Source organism: Hemicordylus capensis, chromosome 1, assembly GCF_027244095.1.
Source record: "Hemicordylus capensis ecotype Gifberg chromosome 1, rHemCap1.1.pri, whole genome shotgun sequence".
NCBI lineage: Eukaryota > Metazoa > Chordata > Lepidosauria > Squamata > Cordylidae > Hemicordylus > Hemicordylus capensis.
Genome location: NC_069657.1, coordinates 348662497 through 348686375, shown reverse-complemented (window position 1 = coordinate 348686375; position 23879 = coordinate 348662497). Strand labels below are relative to the sequence as shown.

Here is a 23879-nt window from a genome sequence, read left to right as displayed (position 1 = left end):
TAGGAAGGATCCAGTTGGCTCAGTGTTGTGACACAAAAGGCTCTTTCTTGCATTACAGCACAAGAATATAAGAAAAGCCCTTCTGGATCAGGCCAAAGGCCCATCTAGTTCAACATCCTACATTACGCAAAGGCTAGCCAAGTGCATCTGGGAAGCCCGCAAGTGGGGAATGAGGACAAACCCCTGCTCATTGGGATCGCTTAGGAAATCATATGCCTCAAAGGTGGAGACTTGAAGGATGAGTGGTCCAGAAGAACAAATCAGAAATGTAGAGTGATGGTATTTAATTCAAATGAACATATTAGGATATAAAGAAAAGCTACCTGATTGGCATCAACCAGTCATAACAAGAAATAAACCACATTGCTGAATATGATATTTGATTCCTGTGGGGTGAGTTGTAAAGTGTATGAATTGGGTTACAAATTGATTATGAATCGGGATTTGCGTTCTGGGTTGACCTATGGCTCTGCCATCTTGGTTGACCCATGCTACTTTAGCATGCTGTCCATCATAAGGTTCACCATCTTCCAATCCTAACTTGAGCCACCCACCAGTGTTTCTACTTTGCTTTGCTTGACTAACTGAATCTTGCTATTGCTCTCTGCTGTGCTTGCTGTTTTGCTGTTCCACTATCTGCTGGAGCTGGTTATTTGCTAATAAAGCTTTGAAATTTTATTCTGTGTAAGTGAGTTTTGTTCTCTTGGCAGCAGGTTGGAGTTGGAAGACCCAAAATAGGGTATCGCAGCTGGGCTTTGGCCAAACTGAGCTCCAGATTATTAAAGTAGGGCTTGTTTAGTGCTTCTACAGTGCTTCACTAGTCAAGATGTCAGCCAGTGGTGACACTGGAATAATTAACTCCACAGAAAATCTCAGTTTCTAGAGGAACACAGAATTTCAGTCTAAGTCCTGAGTAATGCCCCTTTAGAATCACAACAGTTGATATCAAAGCAAGATAATTTCATCTGCTAAGCTATGATGCGTGATTAGATTTTGTTTTACATCTAATCAGCAAAGTTTTTCTTTTTCAGGAGAGCACAGTAAGGGTGATATGGGCATACCATGACAAAGACTTTAGAAAAGGAGGTCAGAATTACCATGGTTCAAATCGTGGGACAAAGAGTTTGCGCTTATTGAACCCTGAGAAGACTGCTATTACCTCTCCCTCTTTGCCCTACTTTGACTTGACAAACCAAGACGTAAGTTACTTTGGGTTTTGCTTTTATTTAATATCAGGATAAAATGGGTAGAATTACTAGCTGAATGTACAGAGAACAAAAATATGCTTTTATATTAGTCTTCTCTTTTCCTTTTATTAAGACAGGTGCCTATACCAGACAAAGACACAACATATTGGTGCCAAATGTTTAAGATACCTGCAGTGCATGAAAAGCACCATGTGATAAAGGTATGTCATCCATCTAAAAAATGGAACCCAGCTTTATATGCTTATAATTGAGAGTTTGCTGTCATTTATTTATTTATTTATTTATTTAGTTTACCGCCCTTCCAAAATGGCTCAGGGCGGTTTACAATTAAAACACACCACTAAAACAGTAAAGAGCGACGATAGATGATAGTGGGCAGCATGCATTTTAGACAATGGTGGGCAACATGCAGACCAATGCTGTCTTTGTGTAAGAACATTTTGCTTGTGTAAGAAGTGATGAAGAGTGGGAAATGTTTGGCCTCAATTTCCCCTGGAAAATATGATCCTAAGGATCCTCTGGAAAATAATGAGGGGGCATCAGGGGCAGTAAAGAGAAGGGGGAGTTGGTGGAAATTGTCCCTCCGCTGTTGCACAAGTGTTTTTACTTGAGGGAAGTATTAATTTGGCTGCTGTCCAGTATTATTATTATTTTTTACTGTAACTTTCTTTCTAGATTGTATTTAAGGACTATTGAAGCTCTTTGAAGTATGGGGTCACATTATTAGCTTCTAAAAATCAGTACGGTTGCATTAATTTTACTACTTTTTTATTCCCTGCCAAAGATCTGTTGATAACATGTAATCCTAGATAAGTCAAACAAAGATTGATAGGGAATGGGATTTCTTGAATGAACTACCAACAGTTTTTTATATTTTGGAAATAAAGTTGAAGCTTTCAAAGTTTCAGTGGAAACAGGCAACCATTTTTTCCAGGATCTATAAGCCAAAACAATTCCCAGAAGAGTTTATAGCACAGAATTAGCAACTATATTCTGCAAGGGTAATACCAAACTCCATTACATACAACATCAAAACACTCCCTAATATAAAACTACTAAATAAGCAGAGCTGAACTAAATACAGCTAAATATTGAACTAAATAATTAATCCAGCTGCCGGCATCATGGGTCAGTGTGGGCTGCTTGCATCTCATGCTGACACAAAGGCAGGGGCCTAGAGCACTCATTCCCTGGGGGAATCCCCCAGTGCACTGTGCTCAGCACGCGGTGCACTATGGGATACATAGAGGCTGAGACAACGAATCCCAGACTCAGAGCGATCCGCCTTGCTCTGTGCTGCATGGAGCAGCACTGATTGTGTGGGAGCGTGAAATGCATTTGCAACAAGCACAACATGATTGGCTGGGGGGAATGCAAGTTTTGCAAAGCCGCCCCCTGCCCATCCAGCTGGTAGGTTGTGTGAATGGCCCCATTGTATTTTGAGTTGGCTGACTCTTGGATTCAGTAGGGAAGTTTGTCTAAATAATTATTTCAGGGTCAGATCTCCATATAATATTTCCCAAGATGGTGGCTTCCTGGTCTGGAACACACCTGGAAAAATGAGAAACTTCTCAAAAAAATTCATTGGTGGTTTTCAACCAGTGGAAATCACATATGGCAAATACAGCATCCTGCACTGGACCAGCATTGCTCCCTGTCAGTTATATGAACCAGATGTTGGAGCTACGACCCTGGCAGCATCAGCTCTCACCTGCAGTGTCTCATAGTGACCACTGGGGGTAGGTTAGGGTCATGGGTAAAAGTGACTGACTCCTCTCCTCTTTGTTCTTCCAGCGTTAGTCTCCATTTTTGTCTCTCCAGAGATGGCTGTTGGTTTTAGTGTCTCTCTTCAGCCATGAGCTACAGCTGAAATTAAGCTGCAGGCTTTTCCTCATGTGCTTGTAACCTTTTCTTTAAATAAATCCTTGTGTTTATTTTATTTATTTATTCATCACATTTATATACTGCCCACTACCAAAGTATCTAGGCGGTTATCATATCCCTTCCTATTATGTTGTAGGTAACATCACCAGTTGTAGTTATACAATTGGCCAAATGTTCAGCTACAGACTTTGTTTAGCTATTACAGTAACATACACAACTAGAAATGAAAACACTGAGGTCAAGCTGTGTTATGAAGAACAATTACATTGAAAATGAAAACAAAACTCAGCAACTTGTGTTCATCTATAAACTTTTCTTCTCTCTCTCTACGGATTGTAGTTCTTCAATACTAAAGAATTATCTCAAGACCTCTTGCTTTGCTTCTTTCTCACCAAACTTGTTTTGCTTTGCTATTTGGGGACTGAACTGCCATTCTTCCCCTGCAAAGGGTTATGGTCCCAGAAGCCAGTAAATAAAAGAGAAAAGCTTAGAGAGTTAAATAGAAAGCAAAACAGAGAGAAAAGCTTTGAAAATGGAGACAGCACAAGGATTCCAGGTGATTGCAGAGTTGCAAGGTCCTGAGTATGAGCTCTGGTCTTTCAAGATGGGGATGCTCCTCAAGAGTTATGGACTTGGCATTTTTCTGCACACCCAGCATCCTGCAGATGCAGGAAAGGAGCAGAAAGAATGGGACGGAGCAGATGAAAAGGCATCAGGAATGATTTGCTTGGTGGTGAGTGACCCAATCTTAGTGCATCTAAGAGACAAAGAAAATGCAAATAATATGTGGGAAACTCTGAAAAGTTTTCCCCATTATATAAAAAGAAGTCTGTGGTTTCCAAAGTGCATCTAATAAGAAAACTGAGCAATAAAAGACTTAGAGAAGGAGAAAGTCTGTCCAAGCACATAAATGACATATCAGAAATATCTAGGCAACTGCAAGCTCAAGAAGTAATCATGCCAGATGCAGTTTTGATAGGACTGCTGTTGAATAGGTTGCCACATTACTTTGATAGTGTTACTAGTGCCTTGGAAGTCAAAGAGGATGCAGACATACAATTTGTAATTAACCACCTAGAGGACTTTGTTTTGTGCAGAAGGGATGATAGGCAACCAAAGGAAAGTTAATAAAAATTTAGAACCTTGCAAAGAAATAAGAAATGCTTTGTTTGTGGAAGCACCAAAGACTTGCAGAATAAGTGTCCCAAGAACTTCATCCCAGGGTTTTCAGACAAAAGACAAGCAAAACAAAGTTGCAAAGAGAGGGAGTCATCTGGGAACACAGAGCACAGAGCTTACAAGCAATCAGAGACTAAAGCTAATAAGCAAAGGATATACCTTGCAAGAACAGATAAAGTTTTGGAAGCTAAGTTTGAGAAATGCAGCAGTGGCATCTGCATTGACTCAGGTGCTACAAGCAACCTGATTAGAGAAAGAAGGAGATTTATAAACCTAGATACGTTGTAAAATCCCTATATATTTGGCAGATGGAAAACTGATGTATGCAGAAGGGAAAGGATCTGCAAACTGAAAACTGCTCTAAAAACTGGAGAAAGGAGAAACCATTACTCATAAAGAGGGATTGCTTATGAAAGCAGTTTAACAAGAGAATGAATTGTTTGAAGTAGAATGTGTGACTGAAAAGGCCAAAACTGTGAAGGAATGCATGCACAAAGGATGTCTGAATTTGTGACACAGAAGGTTAGGCCATAGAGATGCCAAAATGATATGTCAGGCTGAGAAGTTGGATTTGGTCTAAAAATAGGCCCCTGCAGCAGTGAATCAAAGTGTGCATGCTATATCAGAGCAAAGGCAACACGGCCTGCTTTTCTTCAATGCAAAGAAAGAGAAACACAGCATCCTTTGGATCTGATTCATAGTGATGTTTGTGGAACTATGCAAGTTAATACATCAGGAGGTAATAAATATGTTCTTACTTTCATTGATGACTACCCTAGATACAGATATACATACCTGTTAAGTGAAAAGGGACAAGTACCAGAAGACTAAAAGAATATGTTGCAAGAGTGAGCAACAAGTTTGGGAGAAAGCCACAGATCCTCTGCACTGACAAGGGTGGTGAATACATGGGGAATGATGTCATAAGATTCCTGAAGGAGGAGGGCGTTGAACACCAAAAGACTGTTACTTATACTGACAGAAAGAAAGAACCATTCTCTTATGGAAATGACCAGATACATGCTTACAGATGCTGCTTTGGCTACTATACTTTGGGGAGAGACAGTGATGACTGCTACTTACCTGCAAAACAGATTGCCAACAAAGGCCACAAGAACAACAACACATGAGTTATGGCATGACAACAAGCCCACTTTGAATCATATAAAAGTGTTTGGATCGAAAGCATACAGCTATATACCAAAAGCCAAAGGGGCCTAACTCAACTGTAGATCTGAGGAAGGAATACTTGTTGGCTATTCCACAGGATGTAAAGAACATAGGATTTTAGATCTTGCCACAGAAACAGTTAAAATATGTAATGTAGCATACTTCAGTGAAAAGGAAAAAACAACCTCTAGTGAACTGCCAAATGAAGAGCCCAATTTTCAGTTGGAGAAAAAATCATGGCAATATGACCAAAATCAAGGATCCACTACGTTTTACACCTGGCAGCTATTCAGCAGAAAAGGATGCTCATGACCAACAAAGGGTGTGATGTTCAACATGACAAAATAAAGGAGTTCCGCTTTAGAAACATTCCTACATTGCAAAGGGAGAAAGGTTTCAAGAACCTAGGACGTGGAAAGAAATTGATAACTTACCTGCAACTGAAGCACAAAACTGGAAGGAAGCTGCAAAAGAAGAAATTGAATTATTGACAAAAATTATACATAGACTCTCACAGAGCTACTTGAGGGAAGAAAGACTGTGGGGCGCATGTGGATTTTTAAAATTAAGCAAAATGCAGAAGGAGATGTCCAGTGTTACAACATGAGACTGGTGGCAAAGGGATTCTTGCAAATATATGGGGAAGATTATGATGAGACATTTGCTCCCATTGTAAAACACACTTCAGTAAGGACATTCCTAAGCATTAAAGCAGCAAGAAAATGCAAGTGGATCACATAGACATGAAAACTGCATTTCTTCATGGAGACATCAAAGAAGATATTTATATGGAGTAGCCTACAGAATGTGTGGAACCTGGTAAAGAAAAACTTGTATTTAAGCTGCAGAAAAGTATATATGGACTAAAGCAGGCTGCAAGAACCTGAAATGTCAAATGAAACCAGCCAATGAGGGATTTTATTTTATTTTATTTTATTTTATTGTATTTATTTATTTATTTAATACATTTCTATACCGCCCAAAATGCAAGTTCTCTGGGCGGTTTACAAAGCAATAAAAACAGCCAATAAAATATTAAAACGTTTCAACAATTAAAATTAAAAGTTAAAAATATTAAAACACAATTATTTACCCAAGGAAAGCCTGGCCCTTGCCTGTACTCGAGGCTCAAAGACAACAGGTGGACCTATATACATACTTCTGTTGATGATCTGATAATTTGTTATGAAAATAGAGGACAGTCATGAAATGATAAAGCCCCTGAATAGTGAGACAGAAGAACTTGGTCCTGTTCCACACTATCTTGGGATACACATAGAGGTGATTCTCACGATCGCTCAAAAGCGGGCTAAGGGAGCCTAGTCCACTTTGGGGCGATCATGTGCTGCAATGGGAGCCGTGCAGCTCCTGGCAGCTAACCGCCATAAATACCCCTCCCCCTAGATGAGGTTAATGAAGTGAGCGCTCCATTAACCTCATCTTTTTGCTCGTGTGTTGCCACGGTGCGCGGTGACACATGAGTAGACTTCCGACCAGGAGGCTGTAAGCAGCCTCCCGGGCTTAGGGTTCTCTCCAAGGGGTCCTGGAACTTCAGGGGGCCGTGAGGCCCCCAATCCCTGCAGCCTCCGCTGGCTCCATGATGAAGCCAGCAGTCATGTATACTGCCCAGAGACAAAAGTTTGGGCAGTGTGCAAGTTAAATGAATGAATGAATGAATGTGGGTGGCCAATCCGGCTGCCCAGGGCTGCCTTCCGATCGTCTGTGGGGAGAATGGGCTAAGCCAGCGATCCCCTCAACCCCCCTTACGGCTCTTCTCAGTGAACATGAGAATCACCTCATAGAGAGATAAAAGGATAGAAGCTTTTTGCTCAATCAAAAGCAGAAAATAAGTGATTTCCTAGAGTATTTGGGACTTAGAGGCCAAAAAAATGAGTACACCTATGGAAACAGGTTACCTAAAACAGGAGGAAGAGAGTGAACCTCTGCCAGACAATACAGTACAATACAGTGATTGGAAAACTTTTATATGTAGTTGTAACAAGATGTTATAGCTGCATCTGTGGGAATCTTGAGTAGGAAAGTAAACACACCCAGCAAAGATGACTGGACTGCAGTAAAGAGACTAGGCAGGTACCTAAAAGGGACAATCCATCTAAAATTAAAGTTGCTTGCTAGCAGTGGACCCAAATTAGTACGTTATATGGATGCAGACTGGGTTGAGGATCAAACAGATCGGATGTCAGCTGGTGGTTATGTATTCTTTTATGGTTGTGGAGGAGTCAGTTGGCACAGCTTCAAGCAATCAATAGTTGCTCTCTCATCTACTGAGGCAGAATATGTATCTGCCACTCAAGCATGTCAAGAGGTGGTGTGGCTGCACAAGCTAATGTCGGATTTCAACATAGATGAACCAAAACCCACTGAGATGTTCGAGGATAATCAAAGCTGCATCCAGATGGAGAAAATTAAATTTAGAACAAAACACATTGAAACAAAATACATTATGTGTGGAATACGCAAGAAAAGGGGCTTGTAAAATTGATGTTTTGTCCAAGTGAACAAATGGTAGCAGATGTGCTAACTAAGCCGTTGCCCAGGGATTGTTTCAAAACCTTGAGAGAGAAGTTGGGACTTATAGACAGCAGCACAAGCCAGTGAGAAGGAGTGTTGGAGCTAGGGCCCTGGTGGCATCAGCTCTCAGCTGCAGTGTCTCATAGTGACCACTGGGGGGAGGGTTAGGGTCATGGATAAAAGTGATGGATTCCTCCCCTCTTTGTTCTTCCAGCGTTAGTTCTCCATTTTGTCTCTCCAGAGATGGCTGTTGGTTTTGGTATCTCTCTTCAGCCATGAGGTACAGCTGAAATTAAGCTGCAGACTTTTCCACATGTGTTTGTAACCTTTTAAATAAATCCTTATAGTTCTTCAATACCAAAGAACTGTCTCAAGACCTCTTGCTTTGCTATTTTCTCACCAAACTGGTTTTGCTTTGCTATTTGGGGACTGAACTGCCTTTCTTCCCCTACACCAGAATGGGTTGCAACTTCCGGAGAGTTTGGAGTGCTAAAACAATGCTCCCTGACCTCAAAAGCAAGATTTGAACAAGTCCTTAGAAAAGCTGTACAGCTTTTAACATCAGACTTTGATGTACAGGTTATACTTTTTCATTGAATATGATGCAATTAAAAAGCACTAACTATTGCCTTGTTTCTAAGAGCTGCTGAGTGCACATAAATATTCAGGGTAGTATCTGTTAACAGCTGTGACAGCTCAACATAACACACATAAAATGTTATGCTGGCACTGCAGACAGACATGTTGAGGCAAATGTATAGGAGCTGGGTGGGCAGTTTGATGTTACTCTGATTATGCATTATGTTAATATGGCTGTAATATAATTTATAGTTTTCAGCAGTTATTCAGTAGTTGCCTGTAAACATGATTAAAGTGAATGATATTCTATTGCACATGTGTATTGACAACAATAATTAAGGCTCTTCTGTTGTTGTTGTTGTTGTTGTTGTTGTTGTTGTTGTTGTCAAGTAGCAGTTGTACAAGGCTGTGTTGAAGACTGGAGAAGTTATGCTGGGGAAGAGAACATTAACCCTTCAAAGTTGTTGATAGTGCAACATTTCCTCAGAAAAACTAATGGCAACTTTGGGGGAATGGGGAGATTTAGATTGTGGGAATGATGAGAAGCAAGATGTTTGACCATCCCTCTTACAGCACCAGCTCCTTCATTTGCCAAAGCAACTGTGTGGGACTGCCTATTAGTCTTTTTTTTTTAAAGTCAGGACAGGAGTTCATGGCCACATATCTCCTATGTCACACTGTTACTAGAACTGCCCCAGAATGCTGGCTAGACATTCCAATTATGCTTTTGTCTAAGGTGGAGGAATCAGTTTGACTTGAAGGAGTAGTTCTGTTCCAGTAGCAATTTGAGCAAGTTTTGTGTTTTGGAAAAGGACGAGGAGACAGACATACAGCTTAGAAGTTTTATTGAAGGTAAAGTGGGGTACAGGAAGGCAAAATTTTGATTAGGCAAGGCAATAAAATCTTAACTGATAGTTTCAACAATAATCTCACTGGAGGCTATTTAGCTTAGGGTCCAAATTGCAAGTTAAGGCTTGCCATAGAAAGCGCTTGAGAGCAGGAATAAAGGAAAAAAGAGGAAATGAGGAGCCTCAGAGAGGCAAGAGGTTGATTTTACCTATCTTTAGTCTGGTGGTGCATTCAGTGCACTTGCAGGTCTCCTTAAAGGAAACAGGCAGAAGAGCAGGAAGAAGAAGAAAGGCACAGTGAAGAGCAAAGGCTGTAACTTGCCGGTATGAGATTCTGTAGGATTGTATTCCAAACAGACTGAGGTCATGTGCTTTGGCCACGTGTGTGTGTGTTGTCTGTCTATCTATCTATCTATCTATCTATCTATCTATCTATCTATCTATCTATGTTGAATCGTGCCCTGAGGCAGTTTCCAAGCCATGCTTCCTCCCTGGAGGGGTAGAAACTCAGGTCGAACTATGAAGTTGATAATTACATGAACTAGTCAGTCTTGCCAAACAAAAGGCAAGAGTGGCTTGTGGAAGTGCATGTGTAGAGGTGAATAGCTGGGCTTAAGGGTTCTCTTGAGATGGAGATGACACTCAAGGGCACTTTTCAGATTACACACTACAGCCGTTTCACTGTGTATCTGCTAAATGTGAGTCTGAACTACCTGTGTTTTGACATCGCAGTCCCTGCACTGACTGCAAAGTGCCATTCACATATCCTTTGCCTTCTTTCGGGTTTTATCTTTGTGTTTCAGTGCTACAATGTTGCATGAGTGTTGCAGGAAAATAGCTGTATTTTTCCATCTTAGGAGGGCTACAATGCTGTTTTGGTGGTGTAAGTGGTGTGGTGTGGAGGGTTCATTCAGTAGTTTAAGGATTTGTTAATATCTTAATCTCCTCTCAGGTTTTGATATGATTATCTTTTTTAAAAATAATTGTTCACTGTGGTTTTTGCACAACAATGCAGCAATGCAATCTCATTTTTATTTGCTTTTCGCCTCTTGTTAACTAGTTGTGCTCTTCCATCTCTCCTTCAACCTCTGCCAGTGGCTTTTTTAAAAATGGTGATCCCACAGTCCCAATGGCATAGAGGGGAGCTCTCTGTGCTACCCCAGAATAGACCTGCCTGGCAACAACATCTACTTGATCCTGAGGCTGCATGGCTACCCATGATTGATCTTCCAAAAAAATTGCAACAGGAGGAGACAACTAATCTGATTTGGAAATCTGCCTGGAAGTTTTTCACACGGGGCTTTTAAAGCCCTTTAACTTGCAACTCCTCCAGAATGGAGGGGATGCATTCACATATCGGCCAGATTTACCCTGAAGTCCCTGCAAGTTAACGGGGAGCAGTTCACACACAATTTCAGTTTTTCACTGTGCATTAGAGTGTAGCCCAATTTATATTGGGGTAAAAAAATCCACTATTTGCGTCAGTTTTTGGGGACAACTTTGAGTTCACAGTTAAGCCTCCCAGTAAACCCGTGGTAAAGCCTGCTGTGTGTAAAAGTTCCTGGTGAGGGAGTTAAGGGTGTTTAACATTATCCCACTATATAACTTTACTGATCTAAGTTGCCCACCCAAAGCTGCTAATTGATTAATGGAAGAAAAATTCAGGCATGACATAGGCAGCTGTATTTTTTTCTTCTATGGAGAAAAGAGCAATACTGGGGCAAAGAGTGAGTGATCTGAGAAGCAAAGAGCTTCTCAGATCAAAACAGCAACACCACTCTCATCCCCTGAAGAAGGTGGCTTGCTGGTCTCCTTTGTGACCTCAGAGTAAAATTGAGGTATTTTGTGTGTGCATTGTTACCTAGATTTAGATGGGCTAAACATTTAAATAACTGGAACAATCTTGCCCATAGATCCTTCCTGAAAAATCCATGTGGGTGACCTTCATACTATTCATACTATACTGAGCCATTTTTGGAAGAGCGGTATAGAAATGGAATGAATGAATGAATGAATAAATAAATAAATTCCCAAAGCACTTTCACAGAAGCAAAACAGTATGTGTGGTCTTCCTCATACTTTTAACTAATTTATCTGAAATATTTTGTTGAATATTACTTGAAGTGAATGCATGTCAGCAAAAGCATGGAGCTGTTATCCAAGTTTAAAAAAACCCTTCCCTTCCCATATTTACTCTATTTGTTATGATTGTAAAGTTTTGTAAATCTTGAAGTCTAAGCCACATGCATTCTTCATATGTGAAGCCAATAACACTTCTTTATACCTACAAACAGATCTTTTAGCTAGATGTGCACTCGCATTATGCCATGGTTTGTTCAAGCTGTAGAACTCCACAGATGCCAGAAGCACAATTACATGCATATAATTTCTGCCTCTATATACACAAATAATTTCTTGAGTGTTCTAAAGTACAAACACCGGTCCATGAATTATGTATATTGCTCAACATACTAGCTTCCATGTACTGAAAATTAAGAATCACAAACTCTTCACTAGAATTAGTAAACAGTTACTATTTAAAATAATGATGACTGACTGACTGAAGGTACAGTGGTCTTGAATGGCATGGCCAGAAGCATATGTGTTGGAAGCAAATATTTATTTCTCCATTCTGGGACTAAGATCTTTAGTTGTCTTTCTCTTTTGAATATAATAATCTAATCATAGATTATTGCAAATAGAAGGTTAAACAAACATTTCTATGTATCACAAGTAGTGGTGGCCAGTACAGGTGGATTGAGGGGGCAGTAAACAAGCCTCAGGTCAGGCTTGTTCTCACTCCTCTTGCCTGGTCCAGGCTGCCTTGCTATCTGTTGTATTCTATCCAGTATCTTTTATGTTTTGTTGTTTAGGACAGTTTGTCCATGTGGGGATCCTGTAGTGTAGAGAGTGTGGTGGGTGGAGTCAGAAAGGAAAAGGGAGGGAAAGAAGAAGGAGAAAATGGAGTTGTTTCTGAATAAACCTTTAGTTAAACAAACATAACATTGCATTGTGTTTATGAAGGAAGCAGCTATAAAACCGTATCCCTTGCCATGCCTGGCATGGTGTGGTCAGTTTCCCAACTTGGCAAGTGACAAGTCCATGTGCAAGGAGTTAACCCCATGGCCTGGTGAGGGAAGAGAACCTCACCTGAGGCTCATTTACAGTCCCCCCTGCAGTCTGCCCATACCAGTCACCAGTGATTATTCCAAAACAGACTAGATTTGATGACTCATTTCCCCCACCTTCCAAAAGAAGATACGTACCATAAAGAGTTGCAGAATAGGCAGACATCCAGCAGATATAGCCTGTTTTTGACATGAAGAGGCTCAGCAACTGTTGAATCTGTGGTTATCATGCAGTCCTTAGAGGCAAAATGCAGATGTCAGTCCTGCTCCAAAAAAACATGTTCCTTGAGTCTAGATGTAGCACTGAGTCCACATATCCCTCACTTTCCTCTTTACTGCTCCTCTTGTGGGCCTGACTGGAACAAAGACCATATTCACACCTAACAGGGAACTGGAGTTGCAGGGATCTGCGGTTTCCTTGTTATTATGTCCGAACACATGCAACTCTGGCCCCGTTCGTAGCACCATTCAAGGTTTCGCTTGGAAGATGCCAATTTGAGCCCTCAGTTTGTAGGGTTTTGAGTTTCGTTGCTCAAAACCGAGAGTTCATAGAGCCTCCATTCCATCTGAATGCAGCACTGGAGGCTTCATTCAGCCAGACTGGAGTTGAGGGAAGAAGCTCTCCCTCTCTCTTTCCATGATTGGATGTGGGCTGTCCTTCAAGCAAGAAAGAAGCCTGCACAGCCAGTTTCCCCTCCCCTCTGCAATCTCACTGACTGCAGAGAGGACACTCTCCCTGTCGTCTGAATGTGGGCAGGAGAGTGGGGTGGGGAGACTGGAATCACTGGTCCATTGGTCCTGTGGTTCTGTGTGACATGTAAATGTGGCCAAAGTAATCCAGAAAACCAAAGGTTTCTTAAATAAAAAACTAAAGGTTTTTAAACCAAAGGTTTCTTAAACCACAATTTTGCATTGCCTTCATATTTTATTTTATGAAGGTAATAGATTTTTAAATGTGAATGCTGCTTTTTGCCTTAAGGTCCTCAAAGTGGCAATAAAACAACAAATTCATGTTTAAAAACGCAATCTATTTGCGTAAATAAATAAATTAAATATCAAATCAACTAAGACAGCGGGGCTATTCTCATGATCGGCAAAAATTGGTCTAGGCTCTGCTAGCCCGGTTTTTGCTGATCGTGAGAACCACCGGGCTCAGCTGTGAGCCCACTGGTTCTAGAGCTGGTAACCCACTCAAGTACCCCTCCCCTTAGCCCGGGTTTGCGGAGTGAGCGCTCTGCAAACCCGGTCTATCTGATCATGAGTAGCCACGTTGTGGCTCTGCGCCGCAGCTACTCATGAGTAGACCCCCGGAGGGGAGGCGAAAAGCTGCCTCTTGGCTCTGGGGGTCTCCCCAGTATGCCCTGTGCACTCGCGCAGGGCATACTGGGGCTTCTTTCTAAGTACAAAAGGTAATGGGTTGAATTATTAGTTTTTAGAACTAATTGAAGTATTAATTTTTAGATTTGAGGGTTTTTATAACAGCCTTTAAGGACATATAGTAGGCAATCCTAATCCTATATACCATACGATAATAAAATGATTAATTAATTCACCCCTCTCCCCCTTTTCTTTCTCTATATAGAGAGATGAGGCCATGTAAGCCTACTGTTACATGACAGCCATAGTTCAACAGGTGTAGATTTTGCCATTACTATGTTTCTTTGCTAAGCAAACACAGAAAGCAGCACCTAGGTCCTCCCTCTCCCGCTGCACCTCTCTCTCTTTGTCAAAAGTTCTCCTAGTCTTAACCTGTCTCCTGAAGAAGAAACAAGAGGCAGCTCGGCAGACCTCCCTGGGGAATGATCTGGGCACCTCTTGAGAAAAAGTTCTGTTTCTAGTGGTCATCTCTCTGCTCTGTTCTGTATCTTTTAAAGAAATGTGTCCTTTTAAGATAAAGAAGCAGTGGGCTTGCTTTAAGGTGTCTGGTTGTTCTGCAGATAATCATTTTCTGTGAAGTCTTTCCAGACTCTCAAAAGCAGTTTGATTTCCTCTTGTAGTTGCTGTGTAGATATCCTCCATATATTTGATACCCTCCATATAAAAATTGGAATGTATCGCATTTTTAAAGAAAACCCCTTTAAAGTAAGTCGGCTATTAAAACAGGGTAACTATTCCCCAACCCCCACCCGCAGATATCTGTGAAGGTTTCACATCTGTACAGAACTTAAATTCCCTTCCTTCCATTTCTGATTATTAGCCCAACAAGATTAGAGGGATGTTTGAAAACCAAAGAGGTGGGGTGGGGTGGGGTGGGGGATGAAGTGCAAGGGATTAGCAGGAAACTTGAAAGGTGAGGTTGTAGAGCTATTTACACTTGGAACTGACTCAAAGGGTTTCCTGCTGCCTGTCTCTGAGCTTTCCTTCAGCAACGGGTTGGGATGGAAGACTGATCGTGGCAATTTGTCAATATACCGAGGGCTTCCTTGAGGATTTTTCAACCCACAGTGTGCTGTAAGCTGCTGCAGACTCACCTCTTTGATCAGAGGGCCTGGACTCAGCAGATCAAACATGATTTCTTCCATTATGAGTTAGTGTGTATGCTTGTTTATTAAAAACTAACCTGCTACTACACAAGCTCTATTCAGACATTATGCTGTAGATGCATACAGACATTTTTGTACACGTGTGGATGACTGTAAACTGTTCATTAGAAAAATGAACTTTTGGTATAGGCCCTCCTAGATGTATGTTTCTGTACATACATACATGTTTTTGTGTGAATGACTGTATAGGTGTTCATTTGAAAAGTGAACCACGGTACATGTCCCTTTAAATGCATAATACATATAGGAAGTGTACTATTGAAAATAATGTGTGAATAAGAATATGTGGATGAAGAGCTGTACATGTGTATGCTGTAAACAAATTGTGAGGCTCTTCTCACGATCGGTGAGAAGAGCCATGAGGGGGTTTGCGAGTCTCCTTGCAGACGAGCAGTCAGTCTGCTCTGGGCGGCTGCAGGGGCCGCCCACACAACTGCCAGCTCCATCACAGAGCCAGCGGGGGCTGGGGAGTTCGGGGGCCATGCACCCCCGGAAGTTCCAGCATGCTGTTTGCAGGGCATGCTGGAGAGACCCCCTAGCTGGGAGGCTGCTCTTCAGCCTCCTGGTCGGAGGTCTCCTTGTTGGTTGCTGCGGTGCGGAGCCGCGCCACGGCAACTCACAATTAAAAAAACCTGGGTTTGCAGTTAAGGGGAGTGATAGTTTGGCGGGTTAACCGCCTGGATGACACCAGGCTCGCCTGCGAGCCCCGTGGTTCTCACGGTCCACTGAAATCGGGCTAAGCTCCTCTAGCCCAATTTCGGTGGACCGTGTGAATAGCCTCAGTATATGTGTTGAACATAACATGTGACTAGGGCTACTGTGATTGTCCAAAGAGGTGCCTCTGATAGGAAACAGTGAAACATTGCTGTTAGGAAATATATACACATTTGTATGACACAGAGAGGCTATTTCCATGATCACTGGAAAGCGGGCTAAGAGAGCTTAGCCTGCTTTCCAGTGATCATTGGATCATTCGCTGCTTCCAAGGCGGCTAGCCTGCCTAATTCCACTTCCCCTTAAAGCGAGTGCTCTGTTGACCTCAGTTTATTTGCTCATGTGCCGCCGCGGTGTGTGACAACACATGAGTAGACCCCCGACCGCCAGGCTACAAGCAGTCTCCTGGTCTCGGGGGTCCCCCCAGAAGGCCCCATGCACTTACACGGAGCATCCTGGGACTTCAGTGGGGCCGAGTGGCCCCCAATCCCCACAGCCCCTACTGGCTCTGTGACAGAGCCAGTAGTTGTGAGGGCAGCCAGTCCAGCTGCCCTGAGCTACACGTTTGATCTTCTGCAGTGAGTGTGGGCTTAGCCCACTCTCCCCGCAAACCACTGCGAGGTGCTTCACACTGATCATGTGAAGCGCCTCAGAATTTCCTTTGTATTACTAACACAACTCTTCTATTTCAAGAAATAGGGCTCAGGGACATACTGTATTTTTGAACGGCACAGTAGGTTTCAGAGGAAAGGAGAGATCAGCGGAAATGGTCTTTCCCCTCCCTTTTCCTCATGCAAAGGCACAACATTGCTCTGGATGTCGGCACTGTTACACCAGTGCAGTGCCACTCTGGATGTCAGCCATTATTTTGAAATTATTGTCAGTTGTTCGACCATTTTCTGCTGTTTGATATTCATACATAATGGCCAAGTTGTTTTATTGTGTTTATGCTATATGAATTTAAAAAAATTGGAAGATGATAAAATATTCCTTACAACCAAGACTGATGATTTAATTTGTAATGATGTTAGCAGTTATGTAACAACTTTCCAGAGGGTATGGGTTTTTTTTTTTTTTTTAAAAAGAATACAACTCCATCCCCAATTGTATTTTTTATTTGTATTAGAAATGGTAACATCTAATGACCCAGGCAGGGATGTGTGAGCTGGCTAGAAACTGAGCCAGTTTGCACTCAAACTGGTTCGGTTCAAGGGGCTTGACCTAGAACCAAACCGAAAGGGCCAGTTTGGGCCTGGTTCGGAACTCTACCTACTTTACTGGTAATGGGGGGAGCGGGAGCAGGGGGCTTCTATAAGTATTCACAAGTCTTACATGTAAAGTGAAGTATGTGCCGGCGGTGGTAGCCGCATGTTGGCAGCTCTTCTGGCCCCTGCTTGCCTCTTCTTGTGTTTCCAGGGCCGGCTCGGACCCACCAGGCCCAGTTCCAGCATTCTTCTGCCCTTCAGGCCTCTGTGCATGCACGAAGACCATTTTAAAACTTCCACACATGTGTGTGGGCCATTTGCGTCATGTGCGGAGGTAAAAATGGCCTTTGCGCATGCGCAGAAGCCTGAAATGGGCTGAAGAAGGCTGGAATCAGCCCAAACCAGCTCTGGACACTCGGGGAAAGGCTGGCAGGGACCAGGGGAGCTGCCACCACACCCCTCACTGCCACTGCTGCTGCCTGCAGGTACTTCGTTCTACATGTGAGACTTGTGAATAGTTTCTGAATACTTATAGAAGGCCTCCTGCTCCCACTGGCCCCTTTACTTGCAAAATTCCCATTTGCCGGTAGGGCTCCAAACCAAGCCTGAACCAGTTCTAGTTTGAACCAAACTGGGGCCCATTAAAGAGGGGGGTAAATTGAAACTGGTCTGGCCCAGTTCAAATCCGGTTTGGATTTAAACCGAGTTGGGAAACCAGCTTTGTGCACACCCAGGTATTTGTGTAGCTATCCTTTTTTAAAAAGAAAACAAAAACATTTTATATCCCGCTCTTCTTCCAAGGAGCCCAGAGCGGTGTACTACATACTTAAGTTTCTCCTCACAAAAACCCTGTGGAGTAGGTTAGGCTGAGAGAGAAGTGACTGGCCCAGAGTCACCCAGCAAGTATCATGGTTGAATGGGGATTTGAACTCGGATCTCCCTGGTCCTAGTCCAGCACTCTAGCCACTACACCACACTGGCTCTTTTTATTACTTTTTAATACTTTAATATTAATATTAAATATTAATTTTAATATTTTAATATTTGAGAAGTTTCACTTTTGTGTGACTTCAGGATTGGATTAGATCAGATCAAAATGAATCAGTGGGCTTAGGTACACTATTGGGCTGTTAGATATTTCTTCTAATTTGACAAATACAATTTTAGTATTTTAAAAAAGTGAATAAGCTTTGTTTGTTTTTAACCAATAGTTGTATTACCATTAACGCATACAAGAATAATCAACATTTCAGCTCTTGCACAAAGTAAACTAGAGATAGGCAAGTCTCTTTTCCCCCAGAGCCCAGGAGTCACCATCTTATCAAAACTTGTAAAAAATCACAACTTGAGATAGAGCCAGTCACAAAATAGCACTTTGGAGGACAAAGCTTGGTGATTCATGGTAGCATAGGCCATTGGAGCTAATGACTGGAGGAATAGGTGGCAAGCACGAATGCCCAGCAGGTAGGCTGGTGGCATAGCCACCATTTGAAAGCTGAAGGTTGAAAAAAGCTACCAGCATATCCCTTTCTATGTACCACATCCCTTTCTGTGTATAGTCTGCCGCTCTGAAGTGCCGTGCTATGGTGCCCTTCATAAAAAATGATGTCAGGTAGATATTAGAGCATAAGTATGGGGCCAGTGTGGTCAGGACAGTCAGGATGGTTATGGCTAACTTGAAATCACCCTGAAGTCTACTGGTTGATCTTAATGAATGCTCTGGCCTGCCTGTCAGGTTTACTTATTCATTAAATGAAAAGTTTTTCTTAAAAACGTATTTGCAACCAAATTGTTAGTAAGGAAAATTTCTATCATTAATCATAACTCACCACTGTATATTAATAGTTTCACTTTGGAATGAAACACTTTTGCCTCGGTTCAGAAATGGAGATCTGTGTGTAAAAATGGCATATGTATAGATTATCATTTTCAACTGGGATGATGACAGTTAAACTTTGGTGTCCATTCCTATTCAGTATGAAAATAAATCATTTACAGATTTCAAGTTATGCATGTCCTGCATCTCCCTGGTAAGGAAAATTTAAAGTGTGCCATCGAATTGGTGTTGACTCCTGGCCACCACAGAGCCCTTTGGTTGTCTTTGGTAGAATACAGGAGAGGTTTACCATTGTCGCAGTATGAGATGATGCTTTTCAGCATCTTCCTATATTGCTGCTGCCAGATATAGGTGTTTCCCATAGTCTGGGAAACATACCAGCAGGAAACATACCAGCGGGCATTCGAACCGGCAACTTCTGGCTTGCTAATAAAGTCATTTCCCCACTGCGCCATTAACTGAGCAAAGAGACACCTTTTTAAAGTGGTGATTTTCCTTATTTGAGCAGGGGGAGAGCAACTGACTCTATCCTACCCCAGCACAGCATCTCCTGCAGTGGCTGTTGCTGGTGTCTGTCTTTATGTTTCTTTTTGCATTGTGAGTCCTTTGGAGACAGGGATACATTTTTATTTAATTTATTATTTCTATATGCAAACTGCTTAGGGAACCTTTGCTGAAAAGTGGTATATAAATATTTGTTGTAGTAGTAGCACTTCCAAGATGATTTATCATATCCCACTCACCACAGGTTTTTCCAGTGATACAGCATAAGAATTATGCTCTACACAATTAAAAACTCTACCTACACTAGAGAACCAAATAGATTAAGAAATACTGATTTAATACTTCAATAAAGAATCACTATCATAATATATAACAGCAAAATTCTAAAATAGCATGTAATAATTGTTCCACATATAAATACTCTCTTATGCAAACATTTAAGATGAAACCTTAGAAGTCCCAAATAGGAAACGTCTTTCACAGTTCTTGTAGAAGCCAGATAGCAAAATCTTTCACAATTCTTATAAAGGTCCAATGATCCAAAGCAAACATGATACAAGACAACTATGTGATGTAGGCCTCATATGTAGAGAAGAAGATTCAGTGTATGATTCCGATTTTTAGAAACCAGTTATTTTGTATTTCATATCGGCCATACACATTTTGACCCTCCTTGGAACGCTCCTTGAGTCAATGGAACACTATGAAGACTTCAACTTTTTGTACATAGTCTTCTTCTCAAAAGCACCAACTCTCACCCAATAATCAATTGTTACAATAATTGTTATAAATTGTTACAATGATAAGGATTATGCTATTGCTGACAGAGAGCAGCATATGGTTAAAGAAGACTGAACAATTATAAAATTCAAACACGTTTGTAAATAAACTAATGCTATAGTAACACATACAGTAACAGACCCTAGGACCCATGCATGGGGCTAGAGGAAAATACTGAATATGTTCCAGAATGGGTCCCTGGGAAACTACAAAGGCCCTATAATGGTCTCTTTCTTGTCAGCTGATGTGACAAAGGTTTTGGTTTCTGGAGTTGCGATGGGCTTGGTTTCTGTTCCCATTGCCTTTCCCTTCTCCATCTAATTTTTTTTTTTGCTGGCAGGACAAGAAGAAGGCTTTGCCTTATAGAAGCAACCTCAACAGCTCTCAAACCCACAGCTCCCATTTCCCACCACATTGTTCTTTCCCGCTGAGTTACCAGCCAAGTCAGAGTGCTGTCTTCCATGACCTTATTGCTGTAGTTTTTGTTCTTCCTTGTCCTTGTGACCTCCTCCATCCCTCTCACTTGCTTGTTTCCCCACACATATTACATACACCAATATAAATGTGTTTTGTGTCGTTTTATCAACATGGGAGAATGACTGAGGAACTCAAATCCTACTCCTAGTTTATTTCTAGTGTGTGGGCTGGTTCTCATGATCATTTCAATGTCACTTAAACAAAAAACAGAGATCCTGACAGAGGATTTCTCACCAATCTCAGATGGTCACCACAACCAACTGACATTCAATGGAGATTGACCAGCCAACTTCTAAACTAAGATTATCAGATCTCGGTTCAATGTTGGTTGGTTGGAGCCCATAGGAACATAGGAAGCTGCCATCTACTGAGTCAGACCATTGGTCCATCTAACTCAGTATTGTCTACACAAACAGGCAGCGGCTTCTCCAAGGTTGCAGGCAGGAGTTTCTCTCAGCCCTATCTTGGAGATGCCAGAGAGGGAACTTGGAGCCTTCTGCATGCAAGCATGCAGGTACTCTTCCCAGAGCAGCCCCATCCCCTATTTTGCAGTGCTCACACATGTAGTCTCCCATTCAAATGCAACCAGGGTGGACCCTGCTTAGCAAAGGGGACATGCTTGCTACCACAAGATCAGCAAAAAATCCTGAGTTTGCATGGAATGCAGCACACACACCACTGGGATCTCTGGTTTTCATTTGAAATGATTGTGAGAAACAGCCTTATGAGTTCAACATGCAAGTCTGCTGGGTTGTGGAGGCCTGTGCTGGAGAACATGATACGGGCTCTTCATTGCAGTCTATTTATGCATTGGGTGGCAGGAGAGGATATGGACTGGGTTCCATAATATCTTCTTCAGGGCTGTCCTTAGAGAGCCATGGCGGGATGCCGGGCCTGGGGAAAATCAGCCAGTGTGGGGGCCCCTTCCCTTAATGGGTTTAAAAGAGCGGTGCCCAGGGTGGTCGCTCTGCTTGCCATGCCCTAAGGTCAGCTCTGATCTTCTGGGTGTATCTGCTGTCCCTGTGTGTTGATTGGTAGCTTCCATGTAGTGGCTAATTTGGAGGCATCATCAGTGAGCATAATTGTAATTGGTGGTTGGAGATGGAGTTGCCAGTGAGGGTGGCTGCTGTTTCCTGTGTTGGCTTTTATTTCTATGGTAATTCGTGTGCTTTTGACTTGGCTTCTTTAGATAGGATCCTAGGTTATCGTCAGAGTTAGCCCAGGCATAGTGGCAGCCAGCGTAGTTGGACATATGTTCTGCCTGTAAATGCACAGCCTTTCCTTAGACCGCAGTCCTGTTTTCACTTTCTTGATAATAAGTCTCACTAAATTGAGTGGAATTTGATATATATGCATATTATTGGGCTGCATCTGTGTCCAAGTTTGTGATCCCTAGTTAGGAATGGACATTTTTACATGGACAGATTATAAAATATGAATAGAATTTTCTTCAAAAATGGACATAGGTGTTTTGGCATAAATAGGAAATGTGGATCTAAGCACAGAATAATACCAGTCTTAGTGTTGTCTAAAGACCTAAGAAAACTGAAAGAAAAATATGCTTCACAATTTGTATGCATATGTCAGGATGTATGTACAATGTAACCTGTCCTAAATGTGTCTCTTTGCCTAAAAATGCAATAAAATATATTATTTTAAAAACATCAGTATTGACAACTTTCAGCATTATTGAACTTGTATACCATGAAAGATACTAAGCCTCTAACTGGGGCCAAGAACAAAATAGTTTATCTGCACTTGAACAGGCTAGTAGCTGCTATTTAAATATAATTTTTAGAGCCATCGTAACCTCTCATTAAAAAGCAGAGTCCCTTAAAAATCTTGTTGTCATGGTTAACTAGGCTTTTTGACATAGGAACGTATTAGCAATGCCAAAGCCCACTGCGTGAAAAACACAAAGAAGCTCCAGTTTAAGAGCATGATTGATCACAGGCCAAAGAGGCAGCTACAGCATTTGACACTTAATGGGGGCACTGTTTCTTATCTTGAATGATAGACAGTAACTGCTTATTATTCTGCGGCCAGCTCTGTGTTTTGCTACATGCAAATTGCATCACTTTTTCTGAAGAGAAATAAAAAGGTCCCAAGAAGTTTTGTATTCTAAGTATTTGCTAGCAGTACGAAGCACTTTCAATACCATAAAATCAGGTTGACTGTAAATTGTTCAGCAGGGTATCATGAGACTTACAGTATGTGTTATGGAGCCTTTGAACTGGCAGTTTCTCTCTGCATTGCTGGCTTTCTCTCTACATTGCAAGCTTAGCTATGCCTATTAAACTAGCAAGATTATTTATTTAGATTTATAACCCACCTTATCATTGACAGCTAAAACTAGGTAACAGCATTGAAAATGGCCAGCTGGTTTAAAAACATTTTTAAATGTTACACTATTGACTGTTAATAGATTGTGATTTTCTAAAGCAAACTTATTAACACAAAAACATTAGATAGTTTTTCATTTCCTATTACAACCTGTTCCACATCTTTAGAGCAATAATTCTTTCTACTGCAATAATTCTCTCTCTCTCTCTCTCTCTCTCTCTCTCTCTCTCTCTCTCTCTCTCTCTCTCTCTCTCTCACACACACACACACACACACACACACACACACACACACACACACACACCCCTGGACCTTGGGGACTGGATCTGATCCTCCAAGGTCTGGGGGCCCTTCCAAATGGCCTGGGCTGGGGACCTCTGGCAGCCGCCCTGTGCCCCACGCCCACCAAAGCTCCACTTTAAAAAAAATGCTTACCATAGCCGAGGGGTGGTTGAGCAGTCCTTCTCCCCCGCTCCCTGGCGGCGGCGGCAACCAGGAGAGATGCTGGACCTAGCCATTCAGGCCAGTGTCTTTAAGAAACTGCATGGCGCACCTGCACAGAGGAGATTGTTACAAGCCTGTGACATCACAGGCTTGCAACAATCTCCTCTGTGCAGGCGTGACTCGCAGTTTCTTAAAGACGCTGGCCTGAACGGATGGATCCAGCATCTCTTCTGGTTGCTGCCACCAGAGTGGGGAGGACTGCTTCACTACCCACTGCAGCCACGGTAAGCATGTCTTGTATAAATTTGTACAAATAGCTGTGATTCAAAAACAGGCAAAGCTGTGACTTCAAAGGAAGTAAAGCAAACAAAAATGATGGGAAATAGTAATAGGCAAAGTTCCTCAAGTTTCTGATGAGATGACACCCTAAGAAGAAGTAGGACGTCTCCATGTACTTAGGGCCATCTGAATTTTCTCTTTGTTTAACCAGAAATTAATGGAATT

At 41.9% G+C, this 23879-nt stretch overlaps 1 protein-coding gene and 1 long non-coding RNA gene across 4 annotated transcripts in view; one reads left to right on the top strand and one right to left on the bottom strand.

Annotated features, from left to right (window-relative positions):
- Positions 1-23879, top strand: part of MOXD1 (monooxygenase DBH like 1) — a 92892-nt gene that overhangs the window by 17462 nt on the left and 51551 nt on the right. For all 3 annotated transcript variants that reach the window (XM_053287502.1, XM_053287512.1, XM_053287521.1), the window contains exons 3-4: positions 1032-1199; positions 1325-1408. In XM_053287502.1, the coding sequence (XP_053143477.1) occupies positions 1032-1199; positions 1325-1408 (252 nt within the window). The remainder of the gene's footprint in view (positions 1-1031; positions 1200-1324; positions 1409-23879) is intronic.
- LOC128341258 (uncharacterized) lies at positions 12668-23500 on the bottom strand. The gene is made up of 3 exons (XR_008314291.1): positions 23367-23500; positions 18820-18882; positions 12668-12764 (listed from the first exon to the last, which is right to left on the bottom strand). It is a non-coding gene; the product is annotated as an uncharacterized LOC128341258 (long non-coding RNA).